Source organism: Artemia franciscana, chromosome 8 (assembly GCF_032884065.1).
Source record: "Artemia franciscana chromosome 8, ASM3288406v1, whole genome shotgun sequence".
Lineage (NCBI taxonomy): Eukaryota > Metazoa > Arthropoda > Branchiopoda > Anostraca > Artemiidae > Artemia > Artemia franciscana.
This window is the reverse complement of record NC_088870.1, coordinates 41,865,924-41,886,040: the sequence shown is the minus strand read 5'-3', so window position 1 is coordinate 41,886,040 and position 20,117 is coordinate 41,865,924. Positions and strand designations below refer to the sequence as shown.

Sequence of the window (20,117 nt, the reverse complement as noted above, 5' to 3'; positions counted from 1 at the left end):
AAAACAAAATGGAACAACTTAAATATAAACTGTTTCCTCCCCCACAGAGACGGTTCTAGAGCGAGAACAAGGGTCAAAGGTCTTGGATGAAATAGTCGCATTTATTTTCATGATTTTCACTGTCTATGATTTATTAGAAAATAAAAATGAACATAATGAAAAACAAAATAGGACAACTCAAACATACAATATTTATTCCCTCACAAAGACGGTCTTAGAGTGAGAACAAGGGGCGATTGTTCCGGACAAACAGATTTTAGTGGGGGGTGCAAAATTTCAAATAAATAATCTAAAGCTGAAAATCATTGTATAATTTTATTTTTATTAATATAAAGTAGAAGGCGCAGGCGCAGTATGAGCAAACTAAATCCTAAATTTTGCTGAATTCAGGAAATTTATTTCAAGATGGCATGAATGCTAACAAATTTTGTAAATAAAGGAAAATTTTGCTAAAATATGGCCCGAAAATTTTCGGGAGACAGAGGGGAGGGTGCTAATCAAGATTTTTTCCCGGGCACAAAAGAGGCAAGAATCGCCACTTGATATTTTGTTGGGTGAGCTTTAATCTACTCCTTTTTTTCTTTTTGAACTGACGGTTGCCAAAGGTCTTGGCTGAAATAGTCGCATTTTTTTTTTTACATGATATTCACTGTCTGTGAACCTCCTTTTTTTGTTGTCTCACTTTTTCACCTATCGTAAAAAAATTTCTGAATATTGCCTGTTCGGACGACACCGATGCTTCTAGTCGGCCCAGAAACGAGGATGGGTGAAAAGGGTTTATATTAAAGCGGTATACACTGAAGAAAGGTTAAATTCATCCCCAAAAGACCCCTTACTAAAACAACAAAAAATATACTGCATTCATCAATAAACGGTATTTGCTAATGTGCCTCTTTAATTCTAATTTCGCATTAATAATTGGTTAGCTATTGCAATTCTGCAATTTTCCCTTTTCTAATGAATGGTACAAAATTAACTTGAAATTACAAAAAAAAAAAAAAAAAAAACAGAAGACCCTCTCCTAAAAACACTTTTGGCTCTTACCCAAATGTCTCAACTAATTGCTGGGTAAACATCTGTCCTAGTGTATGTTCAAATTAGACATAAGAGACGGTTTACGTATATACTCGTGACTACGAGCTGTTAAGGTGGAAATGGTTTTAAATAATAACCCTGGCTATTATAGTCGACTGTGAAATTAATGAGGTTTTCTTGCGACAAAAAAAAAAACAAATTAAAGTGCACCAATCTTTTTTTTTAATTGTTTTTAGAAATTTTTATTTTTTAAATTTTTTTGTTTGTATTTATTTGAGGCTGTGGTTTTTCTTCTCTGAATTTCTAGTATTGAATGTGCCTGATTGTTCTCATATCTTGTTCCTACTATATTTTAAATCTTAAGCGTATTTTAAATCTAAATTATTGTTTGCAAAATAAAATAAATGAGCATGATGAATGATTTTTCCTTTATGCTAAAGTTTGTCAGCCTTTTATTTTCAATCCGTATTTATTTAAAGGACGTAATGATTATGTTAAAATCATTTACTGTAGAATTTTATTTCAACTTAATTCATTTATATATTTCGTAGAATAATTTTTGTTTTATATTGTAGTTACGTAATCTTGCTCGTTTTCAGTACATCTGGGGAAATTTTTATTTTTTTGCTAAAAATGCTGAGAAAAGAATATCTTTCTGTACAATACCTCATTCCCTTTTAAATTGGAACGCCAATTAAGGTAGGGGGCATTTAGCATCCTACATTTGGAAAAATATCCTGTTTGGTGTTTTCCTTGAAAAATTTGCCCTGGAAATCGTGGTATTACGTACTCCGTGATAAAAACCAAATTTTTAGATATACAATTCAAAGTGTATAATCATGAGTTGTATCTTCAAAAACCAAATATTGGAGAAATCGGTTTGACCACTGCTTAAACTAAACCAAAAGGGGGACAAATTATCATGGCCTATGTATCGCTCTTTACTAGGTTGCATATATTGCTGAAACTGTGAAGATGCTGATTTGTCACATTTTATTTCTGACACCAAGTTTGTTACCACATCCATGTGATTAGCGGAACGGTTGACCAAAACGGGAAGATGACATAGTTGAATAATTTTCTGAGCAATTAATTTGCGTTTGGATTTAATCGGTTGACTAAGCGTAATTGGTGAACTCAGTTTGACTATATTATTATAATTAAAGCAGAAAGTGTCTAAACCAATCTTTCGTTAGAATTACAGATGACCATAATGGGAATAATCAATCTGTTTCTTTTAATACCAGCTTGCTGATAAGTTTTGTTTTTGCCAAAAGAGTACGATTAAAAGAAAAGCATCGGCATCATCATTGATATTTCCTGTGGTTTCGATTGTTATAGCTTATTCAAACATTGGCTACAGTTATTAAATAGATATGCTTGAGTATAGTTATACTTGTCATTTAGTTTTATGAAAACACTTGCTGTTATTTAGGTATGCAAGTTGTTGTTTGTTTTTTTACTGTCCTCGAGTCATTTTTTCTTTATTTTCTAATGCTGACTAAAGACTAGAGCTGTTTTAATGGCTTTGTTTCACTACTTTGTTTTTTTTTATATTATTAATTCATTTTGTTTATTAGTTGACATAATTACTACATCTCCCTGTAAAATGAGCCAGGAATTAAACATGAGTTTGACGCCCCATACGCCATCAATGGCTCGGGAGGATCTTTATAATGTGCCTACTTTGTTTATTTCACAAATTAATATACTTGAGGCAATAAGCTGACAAGGATTCGTGATTTTCTTAAATTTATTTTATCAATGAAGCCAGAATGAGATTACTTCTAATTAAAATAAAAAAATTTACAAACTCCAGAATCTAAAGTCTAAGGATCTTTAGCTTTTCTTTATATAGATTTTTGTTACATCAATATAGGCCAATTTATCTTTTCATACAGCATATTTCACGGTAGTCATTGCATAAAGATGCTATCTATACTGCTAGTTATTTGGCCAGTTTCATGAAAAATAATAAACGTAGCATTTTTAATAGCAAAAAATTAGACAAGGCCAATAATAGAAAAACATGACTAATATTTTGAACCTATGTTAAGAAAGGTTAAGATGATTAGGCTACGTTTTACGGATGGCTGATTGTGGGTTGTCAAAAACTGAGCCTGTTGGCGATCTGGCAAAGTCCAAGCGAAAAAATAGGAAGTCCGTGAATGAGGTCAGAAGAGGAATAAGAAAAGTTTGAGAAGAAGTAGGAACTTCATAAAAGCGAATCTCTTGCGCTAACAAGAGAATTGCTAGCGCAAAATCCCTTTTGTTACTTAAAGGGCAAATTCCAGTTTTTCAGTTGAAAACTTCAATTGTCCACTCAAATGAGCTCTTTCGATATTGCAGTAGTACTGGTTCCAAATGATCACTCGTGGAAAAAATAAACAAATAACTGGCGCCGTGATTGTCTTCAGCACCATTTAATATTGTTGGAAAATAAAATTGACTGTGTATGACTACTTTAAGATTCTATTCAAAAATACCCCATTTTCTATCAATCGACAAGTTATTTATTGGCTATCAATTATGTATTAAGACAAGATACAAAGGCGAAGCACATAAGCACTTGGCATTGGGCCAAACTGTAAATTATCACTCACATCATAAACAAGGCCAAGTTTATATAAACTTTATAAATAGTCCATTTAATCACAATTGTTCATCAGCTTAGCATAAAAACCATCCTAATCTTATTTTATCTTCTTGTTTCCTGTTTTATCCAAAGATCACTCGGAATTACAGCTCTGAGCCATCATTATGTAGTATGCCGACTAGGACTAGGTTAATGCAGTTTAGGTTTCAACTTTTATCATTTAGCTTTCGTTGCTTCATAGCGTCTTAAATTACATTTTCTCCGACCTTGGTTACATTTTTTCATTCTTTTCAGTTTTTTAATTTTATTCCATAGTTACCACTTAGTTACCATTAGTCACCATAGTTATCTCTGTGTGAATACCTTTTGTGTATGATAATGTATAATTCATTTTGCAGTTCTGACTCTTTTGTGCCGAATTAAAAAAGAAGAAAATTATAGGTCTGGAAAGTTGCAGGAATATTTTTTTTTCAAAGTATGGGTTAGGTCCCCTTGGGGATATTTTTAAATTCAGTAATGGTTCTTTTTTTCAATTCTTAAAAGAAGTTCAAATTCTAAAGAAAAATTTAAGTGTCTTCCTCTTACTACTGAAACCAATACAGTCCTTTTTTGTAATAAGTTTTCAATATGCCCGATAGCAAGAAAGTTATTTTATGCGTTCAAACAGGATATAAAATTTTTAGTAGAACTTTAAAATAACTGACTTCATACAATACTTTGCGAAAGCTCGTAAAAAGTAGAAAACCATAGACAAATAATAGTCAAAGTCCAACAATCAACATCTCTCAGTAGTTTTAGGCTTTCTTGTGAACAGTGACATGATTATTGGCGTCGTGCCCTACTCTACGAAAGCTCATGAAAAGTGGGGAACCGAGCACAGACAACAGTCTTTAAGTCCAACAATTAAAGTCTTTCAGATAGTCTTAGGCCTTCTTGTTAAGGCGTCATAATTCACGCCATGCACTGTTTTGCGAAAACTCGTAAAAAGAGGAAAACCACACACAGATAATAGTCTTTAAGTCCAACAATCCACGTCTTTCAGATAGTTTTAGGCTTTTTCGTCAATAAAATTATCTTGAATTATATCTCGCTCTTTGTAGTATATCTCTTCTGACTCCTTGTCACATAGAAGGAGGACAATTGCACCGAACAGAAATATGGACGCTCCCCAACCCACCCCGTAAGCCCATCCAAACTCCCAGAGTAATCTGTTGCCAGCAGCCAGTTCATCAGCAAAGCAAACAGGGTATATGATGAGGCCAACAAGAACTGATATCACTGAAATAAAAGAAGAAAATTAAGGTTCATATCACAGAGCATGAGCACCTTATATGACAGAGAACTTGCACTAGTGTCGAAAAATCACCAACTCCGTCTAACGTTTGGTGTCTCTTGGTATTTTTTATGGCTAGCAATTTTTTTATTTTCAAAGACTGAATTAATGCTAAACTAGTTTTACTAATTACAATAACAACACCAACTTTGTCTTATTATTGCACTGGAAATGCCAAAATCTAGATTTTGGCGTATCTAGACTGGCGTAATCTCAAAATCTAGACTGGCGTAATGGGAACGCCAGTTCCCATTCTCCTCAGCTACCAATACTCTTCAGTTTAGACGTATAATAGATCAATGAATATTTTTAAAGTTTTGACTTGTACTTTCCACTTTTGACAACATAGGGGTTATTTAAAGAGATAATTATTGTAATATTCAGGCACGAATCCATTTAAGTAAGATTAAATAAAAAAAAACCAATTTTTTTAGCTGAATGTAAGGAGCGACATTAAAACTTAAAACGAACAGAAATTACTCCGTATATGAAATGAGTTGTCCCCACCGCAATCCCTCGCTCTTTACGCTAAAGCTTTAAATTATTTTAAAAAGTACAATTGTGGCAGAGTCAAACTTTAGCGTAAAGAGCGAGGGATTGCGGTGGGGACAACTCATTTCATATACGGAGTAATTTCTGTTCGTTTTAAGTTTTAATGTCGCTCCTTACTTTCAGCTAAAAAAATTGGTTTTTTTTTATTTAATTTCTGAACGTTTTTGAATTAACGCATCTTTGGTTTTGGCTCTCCGCATATAAATTATTAAAATTAAATTTGTATATTAATTCTTTTTTTGGCTAAATGGCTTTCTCTTAGTTTTGATCAGACGATATTGAGAAATAAGGGGTGGAGAAGGAGGCCTAGTTGCCCTCCAATTTTTCGGTTACTTAAAAAGGCAACTAGAACTTTTAATTTTTAACGAACGTTTTTATTAGTAAAAAATATACGTAACTTAAGAATTAACTTACGTAACAAAGATTCATAACCTTATATTTTTATTATGTATACGAGGGGGTTTGTACCCTCGTTAATACCTCGCTCTTTACACTAAATCGTAAGTTTTGTCCCAATTCTTTAAGAATGACCCCTGAATCAGAAAGGCCGTAGAATAAATAGTTGAAATTACTAAAAATACTTTAGCATAAAGAGCAAGGTATTTATCTCCTCCTAAATACCTCGCTCTTTATGTTAAAGTATTTTTAGAACCCCTCATATGTGTAATAATCTCTGTTCGTTTTAAGTTTCAATGCTACTTCTTCCTTTCATTTGAAAAAACGTTTTCATGTTTATTTTTCATTGTTTTCTTATAGTAATGCTAGAGAATCGTGCGCCCTTGTCATTGAATTTTTCCTCCCCCATGACAGATTCCTCCAAAGAAAGATCCTCCAACATAGCCCCCTCTCCTCAGCCCCACCCCCAAACAAAATAAAATCCCCCTGAAAACGTCTGTACACTTCCCAATAACCATTACTATATGTAAACTATGGTCAAAGTTTTTAACTTGTAGCCCCTCCCCCAGGGATTGTGGGGGAGTGAGTCATCCCCAAAGACATAGTTATTATAGTTTTCGACTATGCTGAACAAAATGGCTATCTCAAAATTTTGATTCGTTGACTTTGGGAAAAAAATGAGCGTGGGAGGGGGCCTAGATGCCCTCCAATTTTTTTGGTCGCTTAAAAAGGGCACTAGAACTTTTCATTTCCGTTAGAATGAGTCCTCTTGCTACATTATCGGACCACTTGGTCGATACGATGACCCCTGGGGAAATGAAAAAAAAACAAAAAAAAACAAACAAATAAACACGCACCCGTGATTTGTCTTCTGGCAAAAAATACAAAATTCCACATTTTGGTAGATAGGAGCTTGAAACGTCTACAGTATGGTTCTCTGATACGCTGAATCTGATGGTGTCATTTTTGTTAAGATCCTACGACTTTTAGGGGGTGTTTCCCCCTATTTTCCTAAATGAGGCAAATTTTCTCAGGCTCGTAACTTTTGATCGGTAAGACTAAACTTGATGAAACTTATATATTTAAAATCAGCATTAAAATGCGATTCTTTTGATGTAGCTATTGATATCAAAATTCAATTTTTTAGAGTTTTGGTTACTATTGAGCCGGGTCGCTCCTTACTACAGTTCGTTACCACGAACTGTTTGAAAATAACAATGGTGTCAACTTTAACAGAAAATACATTGCTGGCAAAACGAAAAAAGGGAATTTTTTGTTGTAACCTTGCACGTTGGTAGCCAAATTTTTACCTTAACAACCTTTGCCTTTTTGCCTTTTTACATTTTACCTTTTACGATCAAACACCCTTTCATGTATTTGTTTGTACCTTCCTCGTCAAATTTTGAACTAGTAAAAATGACGCACACCCGATTTGTCCTGTTTGTATGAAAATTTAAATATTAATTTTTGTTACTTATAAAAAACGCGTATTTGTAGAAATTAGCTTTAAAATGATCCCCTAAACATCTTCATATGATGTTTCAGTGCCCCACTAGCGACGAAAAAAAAATAAATAAAGGATACATCACTGCTGTCCATGCGAAAAGGTGATTTTCCTTGTTGCTCGAAATAGGGGACTATAATTCCTCTCTATAGGGTTTTTGGCTAAGATGATTTCAATGGTATTTTGTTTGCATTTAGATCTGATACCACTTTTAGGAGTTGCCAGCTAGTTTTCAAAGTTGCCACAAAAAAGTTTTAGCAATAAGCTTTTATGATTCAGATTAATCAAAAAATAGTTTCAATTCTTAAATCGGATTCAAATGGTGTTTCTTCCTCAATTCTTCCTAAAAGAATTCGTTCTTTACTAGGATTAAATAAAGAAAAATTTAACTGAAAGTAAGGCGCGACATTAAAACTTAGAACGAACAGTAATTACTCCGTATATGAAAGGGGCTGTTCCCTCCTCAGCGCCCAGCTCTTTACGCTAAAGTTTGACTCTTTCTCTCAACTTTACTTTTTAAAACAGTAAACAACTTTGGCGTAAAGAGGATGGAACAGCCCCTTTCATATACGGAGTAATTCCTCTTCGTTTAAGTTTTTATGTAGCTCCTTACTTTCAGTTAAAATAACTTGTCTTTTTTTATTTAATTTCTGAACTTTGATGAATTAATGCATGTTTTAATTTTGGCTCTCTGCACATGAATAATTAAAACGAAGTTTGAAAATTAAATTTTTTTTGGTGAAATGGCTATCTCTTAGTTTTGATCGGACGATTTTGAGAAAAGAAGGAGCGGGAGAGGAGGCCTAGTTGCCCTCTAATTTGCTGGTTATTTAAAAAGGCAACTAGAACGATTGTTTTTACGAACTTTTTTATTAGTAAAAAATATACGTAATTTACAAATTAACTTACGTAACGAACTTCTATATTCGTATGTTTTTATTACGTATATGAGGTGGTTCGCCCCCTCGTCAATACCTCGCTCTTTACACTAAAGCTTAAATTTTGTCCCAATTCCTTAAGAATGACCCCTTAATCACAAAGGCCGGAGAATAAATAGTTAAAATATCTAAAAATACTTTAGCCTAAAGAGTGAGGTATTAGGAGGAGGTGAACCGCTCAAATGCGTAACAATTTCTTTTCGTTTTAAGTTTTAATGCTGCTCTTTACTTTCAGTTGAAAAAACTTTTTCATATTTATTTTTATTGTTTTTTAAATAATGCTAGAAAATCCTGCGCCCCCTTCATGGAAATTCTCTTCCCCATGACTAATTCCTCCGTGGAAAGATCTTCCTAAGTAACCACCTACCCTCAACCCCCCCCCCCCCCAAAAAAAAAACTGAAAACGTCTGCACACTTCCCAATAACCATTACTATATGTAAACACTGGTCAAAGCTTGTAACTTGCAGCCCCTCCCACGGGGACTGGGGGGGAATAAGTCGTCCGCAAATACATAGTTTTTAGCATATATTCAGTTTATACATAGTATTCAGCATAGTCTTTCCCTATGCTGAATAAAAAGGCTATCTCAGAGTTTTGACCCGGTGACTTTGGGAAAAAATGAGCGTGGGAGGGGGCATAGGTGCCCTCCAATTTTTTGGTCACTCAAAAAGGGTACTAGAACTTTTAGTTTCCGTTAGAATGAGCCCTCTCGCGACATTCTAGGACCACTTGGTCGATACGATCACCCCTGGGAAAAAAACAAACAAAAAAACAAACAAACACTTATCCGTCACCTGTCTTCTGTCAAAAAATACAAAACCCCACATTTTTGTAGATAGGAGCTTGAGACTTCTACAGTACGGTTCTCCGATGGTGGGATTTTCGTTAAGATTCTATGACTTTTAGGGGGCGTTTCCCCCTATTTTCTTTCCCCCTATAAGGTAAATTTTCTCAGGCTCGTAACTTTGGATGGGTAAGACTAAACTTGATTAAACTTCTATATTTAAAATCAGCATGAAAATGCAATTCTTTTGATGTAGCTATTGGTATCAAAATTTCGTTTTTTAGAGTTTTGTATACTATTGAGCCGGGTCGCTCCTTACTACAGTTCGGTTCCACGAACTGTTTGATATTATTTAGGAATATATTAGGAATATATAGATTTTTTTCTTCATAGAGTAGTCCTACTTTGTTTTTTGTATTCAAATTTTATTTATTTGTACCCCATCCCCTCCCTCCAAAAAATCCCTTGAAGAAAAATACTGGACACGCTCTTGCGTAGGCACTAGACTATAAGCTGTTTTTTAAGTACCGATTTTAAAAACAGTTTTAGGAACGGTCATCTTTGGAAGTTAAAATACGAAAGATGTATTTACGAATTAATGGCAGATCTGTTTAATTTTTAGAAAGGAAAAATATTGAATTATTTAAAATATAATTAAATACTGACAGGATTACATTTATATTTTATTAATATAACACATTAGTCCACTGTTTATTATATTTAAGTTTTGACGGAATTTTAGCTTCATAATTAATAAGAAATTCCGTAAGAATATGAATTAATAATAACTGGGTCGTTTTTAGATTTTATTTTCTCAAGCAATTAATCGAATTTTAGCTTCAAACATTCACAAATTTACAACAACATATTTTCCAAATGAAACGTACCAACATTAGCAAATACCTAAGAATCCTGGCCATTGTCTCTATGAAAAAATTTAAAAAAATCAAAAAGTGATAAAAAATCGAAACTTTCAACACAAGAAAACTTTCAACACTTATAAAAAATGATGCGATTCAAAAACAGCTTCGGCCCCTATACTTGGTTAAGTGGTGTCAACAGCTTCAGATGCAATTCATCAAACAGTTCGTGGTAACGAACTGTAGTAAGGAGCGACCCGGCTCAATAGTAACCAAAACTCTAAAAAATGGAATTTTGATATCAGTAGCTACATCAAAAGAATCGTATTTTAATGCTTATTTCAAATATATAAGTTTCATCAATAGTTTTACCCATCAAAACTTACGAGCCTGGGAAAATTTGCTTTATTTTAGAAAACAGGGGGAAACACCCCCTAAAGGTCATAGAATCTTAACGAAAATTACACCATCAGATTCAGCGTATCAGAGAACCCTACTGTAGAAGGTTCAAGCTTCCATCTACAAAAATTTAGAATTTATATTTTTTGCCAGAAGGCAGATCACGGATGCGTGTTTATTTCTTTGTTTTTTGTTGTTGTTTTTTTCAGGGGTGATCGTATCGACCCAGTTGTCCTAGAATGTTGCGAGAGGGCTCATTCTAACGGAAATGAAAAGTTCTAGTACCCTTTTTAAGTGACCAAAAAATTGGAGGGCACCTAGGCCTCCTCCCACGCTAATTATTTTCCTAAAGTCCACGGATCAAAAATTCTGAGATAGCCATTTTATTCAGCGTAGTCGAAAAACCTTATAACTATGTCTTTGGAGACGACTTACTCCCCCAGAGTCCCCATGGGAGGGGCTACAAGTTACAAACTTTGACTAGTGCTTACATATAGTAATGGTTATTGGGAAGTGCATAGGCGTTTTCAGGAGGATTTTTTGGTTGGGGGAGGGGTTGAGAAGATGGGGATATTCTGGGGGAGCTTTCAATCGAGGAATTTGTCATGGGGGAAGAAAATTCCCATGAAGGGAGCGCAGGATTTACTAGCATTACTTAAAAAAAAACAATGAAAAAATAAATATGAAAAAGGTTTTTTCAGCTGGAAGTAAGGAGCAGCATTAAAACTTAAAACGAACAGAAATTATTACCCATATGAGGGGCTCACCTTCTCCTAATACCTCGCTCTTTACGCTAAAGTATTTTTTAGTAATGTCAACTATTTATTCTACGGCTTTTGTGATTCAGGGGTCATTCTTAATGAATTGGGACAAAATTATATATTTTACTAATAAAAAGATTGGTAAAAAATTAAAAGTTCTAGTTGCCTTTTTAATTAACCAAAAAATTGGAGGGCAACTAGGGTTCCTCCCCCGCTCTTTTTTTTTATCAAAATCATTCGATCAAAATTGTGAGAAAGCCATTTAGCCAAAAAAAAAAGAATATGCAAATTAAAATGCATTAATTTGCATTTAAATCAATGCAAAGTAATCAATGCATTAAAACATGCATTGATTCAAAAACGTTCAGAAATTAAAAAAAAACAAGTTTTTTGAACTGAAAGTAAAGAGCGACATTAAAACTTAAAACGAACAGAAACTACTTAGTATATGAAAGGTGCTGCTTCCTCATCAACGCCCCGCTCTTTACGCTAAAGTTTTTTACTGTTTTAAAAAGAAGAGTTGAGAGAAAGAGTCAAACTTTAGTGTAAAGAACGGGGCGTTGATGAGGAAGCAGCCCCTTTCATATACGAAGTAATTTCTGTTCGTTTTAAGTTTTAATGTCGCTCCTTACTTTCTGTTGAAAAACTTTTTTTTTTTTTTTATTTAATGTTTAGTGAAACTGTATCTGTGCTATTTAAAATCATGGCATTCGATGAAAACTTTAGATGTCGATGCATCCTGACAACAACTTTTAATTCATTAAAATAAATGAAGAGGAACACAGGTTCGTCTTTTAATTATCTCTCTTAATTATCGTAGTGGTTTGCTTTAATTGGTAAATGACGATAACAGAAACCATTCATTTTCCAGTAATAGCATGAATGAAGCAAGTTTTCCTAATAGCGCGAAAGTTTAATAACCTTCTCCTTTTTTTATGTATCTGACTAGCTTACAGATTCGGAAGGCTTTGGGTATTGAGAAAGAAGAAGGCGTGGTCTCTTCTAGTCATCTTACATATGAACTAAGAGACGGCGAGAGCTGCTCCCCGCAATTTATATATGAGCCTTCTAAGGTGTAGTATATTTGTGATCCTTATCACACCAATTAGGACGCAGTTTCAGTAGGAGATTAGAAGATTTTTCTGGGACTTTGAAAAAAAGAAGATTTTTAGGCTTAAATTCACCAAGTTAGCTTAGTAAAATCAGCAACCTTGACATCTTACCATCGATTGACCGGTGTGACCGTCACTCCGTCTTAATCACGATGTATTTTGCTACCCAAGTTGGGGTCAAGCTTTGAATTCCGTACAGCGACGTATACATCGCTGGGGAGGACATTGCTGGGCAATATAAATTGATGATCATCGTCTAAATGGTCTAAGACTTTAAAAAGGATAACTAGTCTCCCGTTTACAAGCAAACCTATGCGGGACGGTGTTGCAACCGTCACAGGTTTTCTGTGGAATTTCATAGTTTCTTTTTCATGGTCACAGGCTCACAGTTTTTAGTCAGAAAATGGTAGAAAGTCACATATTTTGATGCAAGATGTTTAAGGGCTGCCAAAAGAATTTTGTTTTGTTTTTTTGAAGTTTGAAAATGACGCTTTTAGCATTTTTAATAAATAGGCACTTAATAGGCACTTCCTGGGAGGTTGTAAAGAGGGAGGCTTTGATTAGATTGAGATGGAGGAGGAGCGTTCGTAGCTGTGTTGGCCTCAGGCACTTTGTTGCTGCGGTGAGTTGTTATAAGTAGTAGTAGTAGTAGTCTTATAGGCTTCTGATTGGATGGGGCTAATTTGAATGGCAGTCGGAAGTTCTAGTGCCCTTTTTAAGAGGTAAAAGTGAATGGTAGGTGACAATTCCCCCTTCCCAAGCCTACCATTCCCCAAAACACATCCGATCAAAATTTCAAGAGAGCTATTTTGTTCAGCTTTGTTGAAAGATCCTGTAATTATGTCTTTGGGGCTTATCATTTTACAATACAGAGGGGAAATTTGAACTAGATCAAAAGACACTATGTGAATGTACAATGTCATAAGCACGTATCTCAAGATTTAGGTTTTAAGTTGGGATCTTCAGAGAATGCTTAAAGGGGAAGATCATCTGAACAAAAGGCTATATGTGCACGCTACTACTAATACTCCTGTCACTGCTACATTTACTATTACTACTACTACTTCAACTACTACTTCTATTGCAACTACTTATAAGGCTAAAAGCATTGAGATGAAAATTTCAATTAGCATGTGAATATACAGGTTATCAAAAGGACATACCAGCAATGTCATAGCAACGGCCAATTGTATTAAGTTGAAACTTCAAGGACTTGATGAGAGAGAGGTTCAACTGACCAAAAGGCAATACGTTAATACTACTACTGCTTCTAGGGCTTCTGCTATTACTGTTAATAATAATAATAGTAATACCAATACTAAGAGTGTTACTACTATTACAACTATGCCTAATGGTATGAAGGTGAAATTTTCAAGCAATTTTGAGGTGGGAAGTGGACTGAATCACAACACGCTATTTGTATGTAGATTGCCAAAAGGGCCTAACAGCAATACCTTAGGAGCAGTTTGGTGATGGATATTAAAACTAACAAGGGTTGTTCTGGGGGGTTTTAAATAACCTCGAGGTCAAGGCCGATGGCCTCAACCGAGCTCGTTGATTTTTGAATTAAAATCGGTAGTTGTGGGCATCAGGTTATGGCTAATTGTAGAAAAAACCAAGACAGATAGCCCAATTGACTGAGAGGCAATTCTGGCATTAAACCCTTTTATTAGGATTGCATAAAAATGATGTTAGTTCATTTGTTAATCTATATGTCTATCTATTATCCGTCCATGCGTCATTCCTAGGGCAGTAGAACCAAGGTAGATAGTCATAGAGCTAATATAGTGATAGAACCTATAATCTTCCAAGTGTTTGGTTAAGCGGCACTGGTAAACGGCGGGAGTATTAAGATGAAGCTTTTATGGAATATTTAGACGTGTGTTCAACTAAATCAAAAACGATCTAAGAGCATGTGGATTTTCAAAAAGGTGACAGAGCAATATATCAAGAACTGCTTCCATTATTAAGTTAATCTATAAAGAGTAGGTTGTAGCGGATTTTGAAATAGCAAGAAGGCAATATGTATATACTATTAACACTACCACTACAGTTACTGTAACTCATGGCACTAAGGGTATCAATGTGAAACTTTAGGGAACATTTAGGGGGAGTTGTAATTAAAAAAAACTATATGCATGCGAGTTTTCATTAGGGCATATAAGCAATATCATAAGCATCACCTTTCTATAATAGGTAGAAATATCACTGAAACTTTTAAAGGAGCTACTTCAAGTCAAAATTAAAATTTCTAGTGTCCCTTTTAGGATTAAAAGAGATTGGGGGCATGCCAACCTTCCCCCAACCCTATTTATTTCCCAAAACATCCAGTCAGAAATTTGAGACAGCCATCTTGTTCAGCACAGTAGAAAAGTCCCGCAATTATGTCTCTAGGAATATTGGGTATGTCAATCCTCCTCAATTATGCAATTAACCCATTATATTTTAAAACCAAATGTTGCTTTAAAACTATATCAAAAGGTACTGTGTGTATGGTTGCCCATAAGACACCTCAGCTATATCTCTAGAACGACTGGGTGTATTAAGTCAAAAGTTGCTGGGCTACTACTATTGCTACTTCTACTCTTACAATTCAAATAGATCAAAAGAGTGTAAGTGTACCCAGTTTGTCAAAGAGCAAAGATAGAATGTCTTGGGAAGGATATTAAGTTTTATTTTCCAGGTCTTGAGGAGATTTAAATTTTAATTAAGCAAAACTATTTGTGCCCAGATAAAAGTTTTTGAAAAAGCATCTCCAACATACAAATAGCAAGCCAAAATAGAGATTCTTACAGACAAAGAAAAAAAAACGAAAAGATATAAAACATTTTTTTCCATGTACTATGTCAATAAAAAATGAACAATAATTAATTGAAAAAACTTCTTTCACAAAACAAGTTTTTTAAGGAAAAGTAAAGGGCTAGAATAAGCTAAAAATGAGCAGAAATAAATTCAAATAATCTTCTAAGCGTAAAACTACTACAAATCACCATAAATAAATAAATGAATCCTAAGACAAGCAACAAAATTAAAGGAGCAAAAATTAATATGAATTGGGCAAACAACGCCTATCCCTTCTCAAGACCATAACATAATTTGCACTTAACTGAAAACGAAATACATTTAAACATTTTTTACTTCTTTGGCTTTAATAAATAAAATTATTGAAACTTTAAGTGATAAATTATATGTATATTAAACTGACAATGCACGGTCATTTTTTTCAGTAAAGTGCGAGAAATAAAAAGTTGGAGTCAGAAGCAGTGAAGGATGATGGATGAAAACCAGGTAGTGGAATGTGGAGATGCCAACGGTCAGGGAGAAGTACATTTCTGAGAATGGAACTGAGGTGAAAGTAAGGTATGAAGTAACCCAAAGCTGCACTGAGATTCTAGATGTAGATTAAGGGAAAGAGTGTAGGGGATGAACCTCTGTGTCATCTGAAGCAGCCATTCGAAGCAACCGTACATAGAAGGGCTGGAACCTGAGACTGCCACCGAGGGGGATGCCCTAACAGCTATTGAATAACCTTACTTGTACCCAATACTACTGGATGACAAACTAGAGGAGATGGCTACGGATGTTCAAAGGAGACTCTTCCTAGGCTGCGCCTTGTCCAAGTATGGAAAACCCTTTGACGTGAGCGGGGCCATGAATTGATGGTCTGAAGCCAAGGTTAAGAGAATTTTTGAATTTCTATGATTGAAAAATTAATAATTAGCGTGAAATCATGGATCTGCTGCAATGAAGGAGGTGCTGCAAACAGTCCTAAGTCTGGAGTCAGTAATGGCAGGGGGCTTAAAAAGGTCTGAACTGAAGAAGAACATGGTAAAAAAAAATTAACCCTCTCCCCCAGAACCGAAAAATGAACTAAAAATTGGTCAAATAACACAAAAACTTAATTGAGAGAGAAGTATTGAGAGAAAACCCCGTGCGAGAAAAACCAAGTCAGAGGGAGAGGAGGCAAATCAGAAAGCTGTAAATGGTTGACTCTCTATGGTTACCTCCCTCACCAAGAGGTCTGAGACGTAAAGTTCCGGGGTGGTTCAGGGGCAAAGGTCGAAAGCCAGCAATTCATTTTAACCGAAAACTAAGAAAAGAAGCTGGGCTAACCTGTCATAAAACACAACTCTGGAGAGCACCATCTCAAAGTACAGAGGAGGAAGAAAGTGACTCCTGAATCACTCAAAGAAAAGAGCGACTTTGCTGATGTTGCAGAGCTCATAACCGTAACGGTGAGGAAAAACAGCTAGAACATCCTCAAGGAAGAAGATGCCGTTCTCCTAATGGAGGCCGTTGAAACCAAAATTTCGGTGGGCAGTAAGTACTTTGGTTCCAGTGTTGTTTTGAAGAGATTAGAGGACAGCTTAGTGAAGATAAGATGCCAAGATAAGCTGATGGCATGTCGGATCAAGGAGATCGGGAACGATCATGAGCAGTTTAATACTTGGTCCAAGAGACAACGGTCTGGAAAGAAATTTCTCCGTTGAGGATCCAAAGTTAGATCGTCCAAGAAGCTGTTAGGGATGTTCATGGCCTGCAATCAGTTTCTCTCCAAGGAAGAAACCGAGCTAAGATCCACACCAGGATCAAAATGTCTCAACATGGTAATTGACCTAGAGTTGGCTGGTAAATAGAGAAGCAGAATGTCTACTCCCACTTAGGATGAGGGGACTTGCACTTCAAAGAGGTCTAGTTAAGAGGGGTGCAGAGTCCACCCCAGGGAAAGTCGAAGTGGGACCCTACAAAGTTTTTTTTCTATTATGCCAACATATGAGCCGTAAGGTGTTATAATGACGGTAAATCAACCTGCATCATTGTTAAGCAGTTTTCTATAATCCTGGGAGGCTACAGGCAGGAGTCCAAACTTAACTAATTAGGGTGTAAAGGACATGGACCAGTGGCAAAAAGTCTAGGGGAGATCAGAGAAGCTGAAGCCGTTTTGAAAAAAAAGTCTAGTGAGAAAAACTTTGCATTTGACGATTCTTCAGGAATTACAACTATTATATGGCTTTCTTTTAAAGTAAAAGTTGACTGAAAATAAATTTTGAGAATTTAAAAAAAGACCTTGAAAATCCTCAAAAATAGTGCCGCATCGAAATAGAAAATTAACAAATAGAATCATCGTAGCCAAAAATCCTAAACTGGACGTCGGTCATTTGAAATGACAACCTAAACAGTTTTTTTAATGACTCATTCCCGTAATGTAATTATTACCATGAATGTTGACAACTATCCCTCAGTCCCCTTAATACGAGGGTATCAATTTCACTTTACCAAGCACTCGTTTTTAGTAGCTTTCTTTTTTTCTAACATTCAAATAGTAAAAATCTAGTATAATTTTTTGGAAACAATCATCTGTCTTTGCAGCACTATTTTCTTTGCAAAACAAAACATCTTTTCATCAGTATTTTGTTCTGTCTTTTTTCACACATTTTCTATAACCAACTTTCTTTTTGTTCTAAAATTTTGAAAAGAAAAGACTAATTCCTTTGGGAAAGAATTACCCGTCTTTGCAGCAGATCACTTTATTTTATCCCTTTATAACCAAACATATTTTATCAATGATCTTACATTCTCTATTTTTTCGTTGACACAAATCACATTCCAGTATTATTTCTTTTTTTTATTGAAAAAATTAACCGTCTTTGCAGCAGCCTACTTTACTTTATCCATATAATAAATAAAAATAAATAAATAAATATATAAATAAATAAATTTTAATTTATTAAAATTAATATAAATAAATAAATATATAAATAAATAAGTAAATATAAATAAATATAAATAAATAAAAAAAATAAATAAATATATAAATAAAAAAATATTATATATAAATAAAAAAAAATACCATATAAATAAATAAAAAAAATCAGCTGAAAGTAGGAAGCAACATTAAAACTTAAAAAGAACAAAATTATTACGCATACGAGGGGAGCTGCCCCCTCCTCAACATCTCGCTCTTTACGCTTAAGTTTTTTAGTACTTTTAGAAAAGCTCCTTATTGTTTTAATTAAATGACTCTTGTGTTTCAGGAGTCGTTCTTAAAAAATTGGGACATAATTCAAACTTTAGCGTAAAGAGCGATGTGTGGAGAAGAGAACAACCCCTTCCATATAATTAACAATTTCTTTTCGTCTTAAGTTTTAATGTTGCTTCTTAATTTCAGTTGAAAAAACTTGTTTTTTTGTAAATTTAACTTTTGGTTGTTTTTTAAAATAATGCCAGGAAATCTGGTTCCACTCCCACGGAAAATTCCCCCCTCCTTACGGATGTATCCTCTGGACAATTCAATCCATTGAAAATTTACACCGGACCATTACCCTTAACATCTTTACATGTAAAAGGGAGCAGGTAAAGAGAAAGCAAGACCTAAGAAAAAGTTCGTACAGGAACTCTGGTAAATTCCCCCAGTGCACAATTTCCAGTGAAAAACTCACCCCTGGAAACTTTCCTCCCCAAGAAAAATTCTTTTCCTGCCAAATCTCCCCCAGCAGAAAATTCATCTTCCCCCCACCCGAGAAACGTATGCATACTTCCCAGTAACAAATACTATACTTAAACAATGAGCAAATTTTATAGCCTAAAGACCTTTCCTCAAAGGCTGTGGGGGGTCATGTTATCCTAAAGACATAGTTACACGGAGTTTTCTACTCTGGTGAACAAAATGGCTATCTAAAAATTTTGAGTAAAAAAGAGGGACAGTAGCACTCAAATCATTTAGTTCATCAAAAAGGGCACTCGAACTTTTAATTTCTGTTCCAGTGAGCCCCCTCCCGAGGTTCTAAGACCACTGGGTCAATAAGATAACCCCTGGAAAAAAAAAACAAGAAACAAAGAAACACACATCCGTGATCTTTCTTCTGGCAAAGAATACAAAATTCCATATTTTTGCAGATATGTGCTTGAAACCTCTTTATGAAGGTTATCTGATACGCTGAATATGATAGTATGATTTTCATTATGATTCTATGATTTTTTGGTATGTTTTCTCCTTTTTCGAAAATCAGGCAACTTTTCTCAGGCTTGTAGCCTCTGACGGGTAAGATGAAACTTAACGAAACCTATATATTCGTAATCAGTATAATATGCAATTCATTTGATACATGTATTTGTATCAAAATTCTATTTTTTAGAGTTTCGATTACTATTGATCCGGGTCTCCTCTTAATTACAATTTGTTACCACGAATTGTTTGAAAATTACAAATATTTTCATCAATGTTTTTACATTCTTTCTTTTTTCATTGAAATATGTAGAAAACAAATAGCTTAGTAATAATTCCAGAAATACTAAATAGTGATTCTTAAAAACGTTTCTTTAGTTTTTACTTTTAATTATAAATTTAATATTCTGTATCTGAAAATGTTTTACCAAGTCAATATACACCGCATTTACCCAAAATGAATGGACTTATAGTCAAAGACATAATGAAAGTCAAAATTTCAGTCAATTACAACGATTAATTTGTCCAGGAAGCAGACAATTTCTTGTGGTTATGTGCAGTGGTCAAATTAAAAGCGTTTGTGCCTCAGCTTTAAAAAAAGGGTTATCTTTAACTCGTTGTGGGCAACTCTTTAACTGGTTTTGCCATTATATTTGGATTTAACACCTAGTGTATTTTTTTTTTCTTATTATCAGTATACATTTTACACAGTGGGTTGCCTTTATTTTCAGACTATGGTTCCGATTTTTTTTTTTTATTTAGGCATCATAGAGCAAAACATTTTTTTTCACTGTACTACTACTACTATCAACTCTCTGAAACATTAGGTTACCTGAGGCTGACAAACCTACACTCGCTCCTCCTTCATTCCAATCTATTCAAAGTCTCCCTATTTACACC

General features: G+C 34.6%; 1 protein-coding gene across 1 annotated transcript in view; it reads right to left on the bottom strand.

The window, feature by feature from the left end:
• Positions 1-4,679: 4,679 nt before the first annotated feature.
• The window catches only part of LOC136030680 (uncharacterized), a 36,711-nt gene continuing 21,273 nt past the window's right edge, over positions 4,680-20,117 (bottom strand). Inside the window, exon 4 of the mRNA XM_065709747.1 lies at positions 4,680-4,909. Coding sequence (XP_065565819.1) covers positions 4,680-4,909 — 230 coding nt within the window. The remainder of the gene's footprint in view (positions 4,910-20,117) is intronic.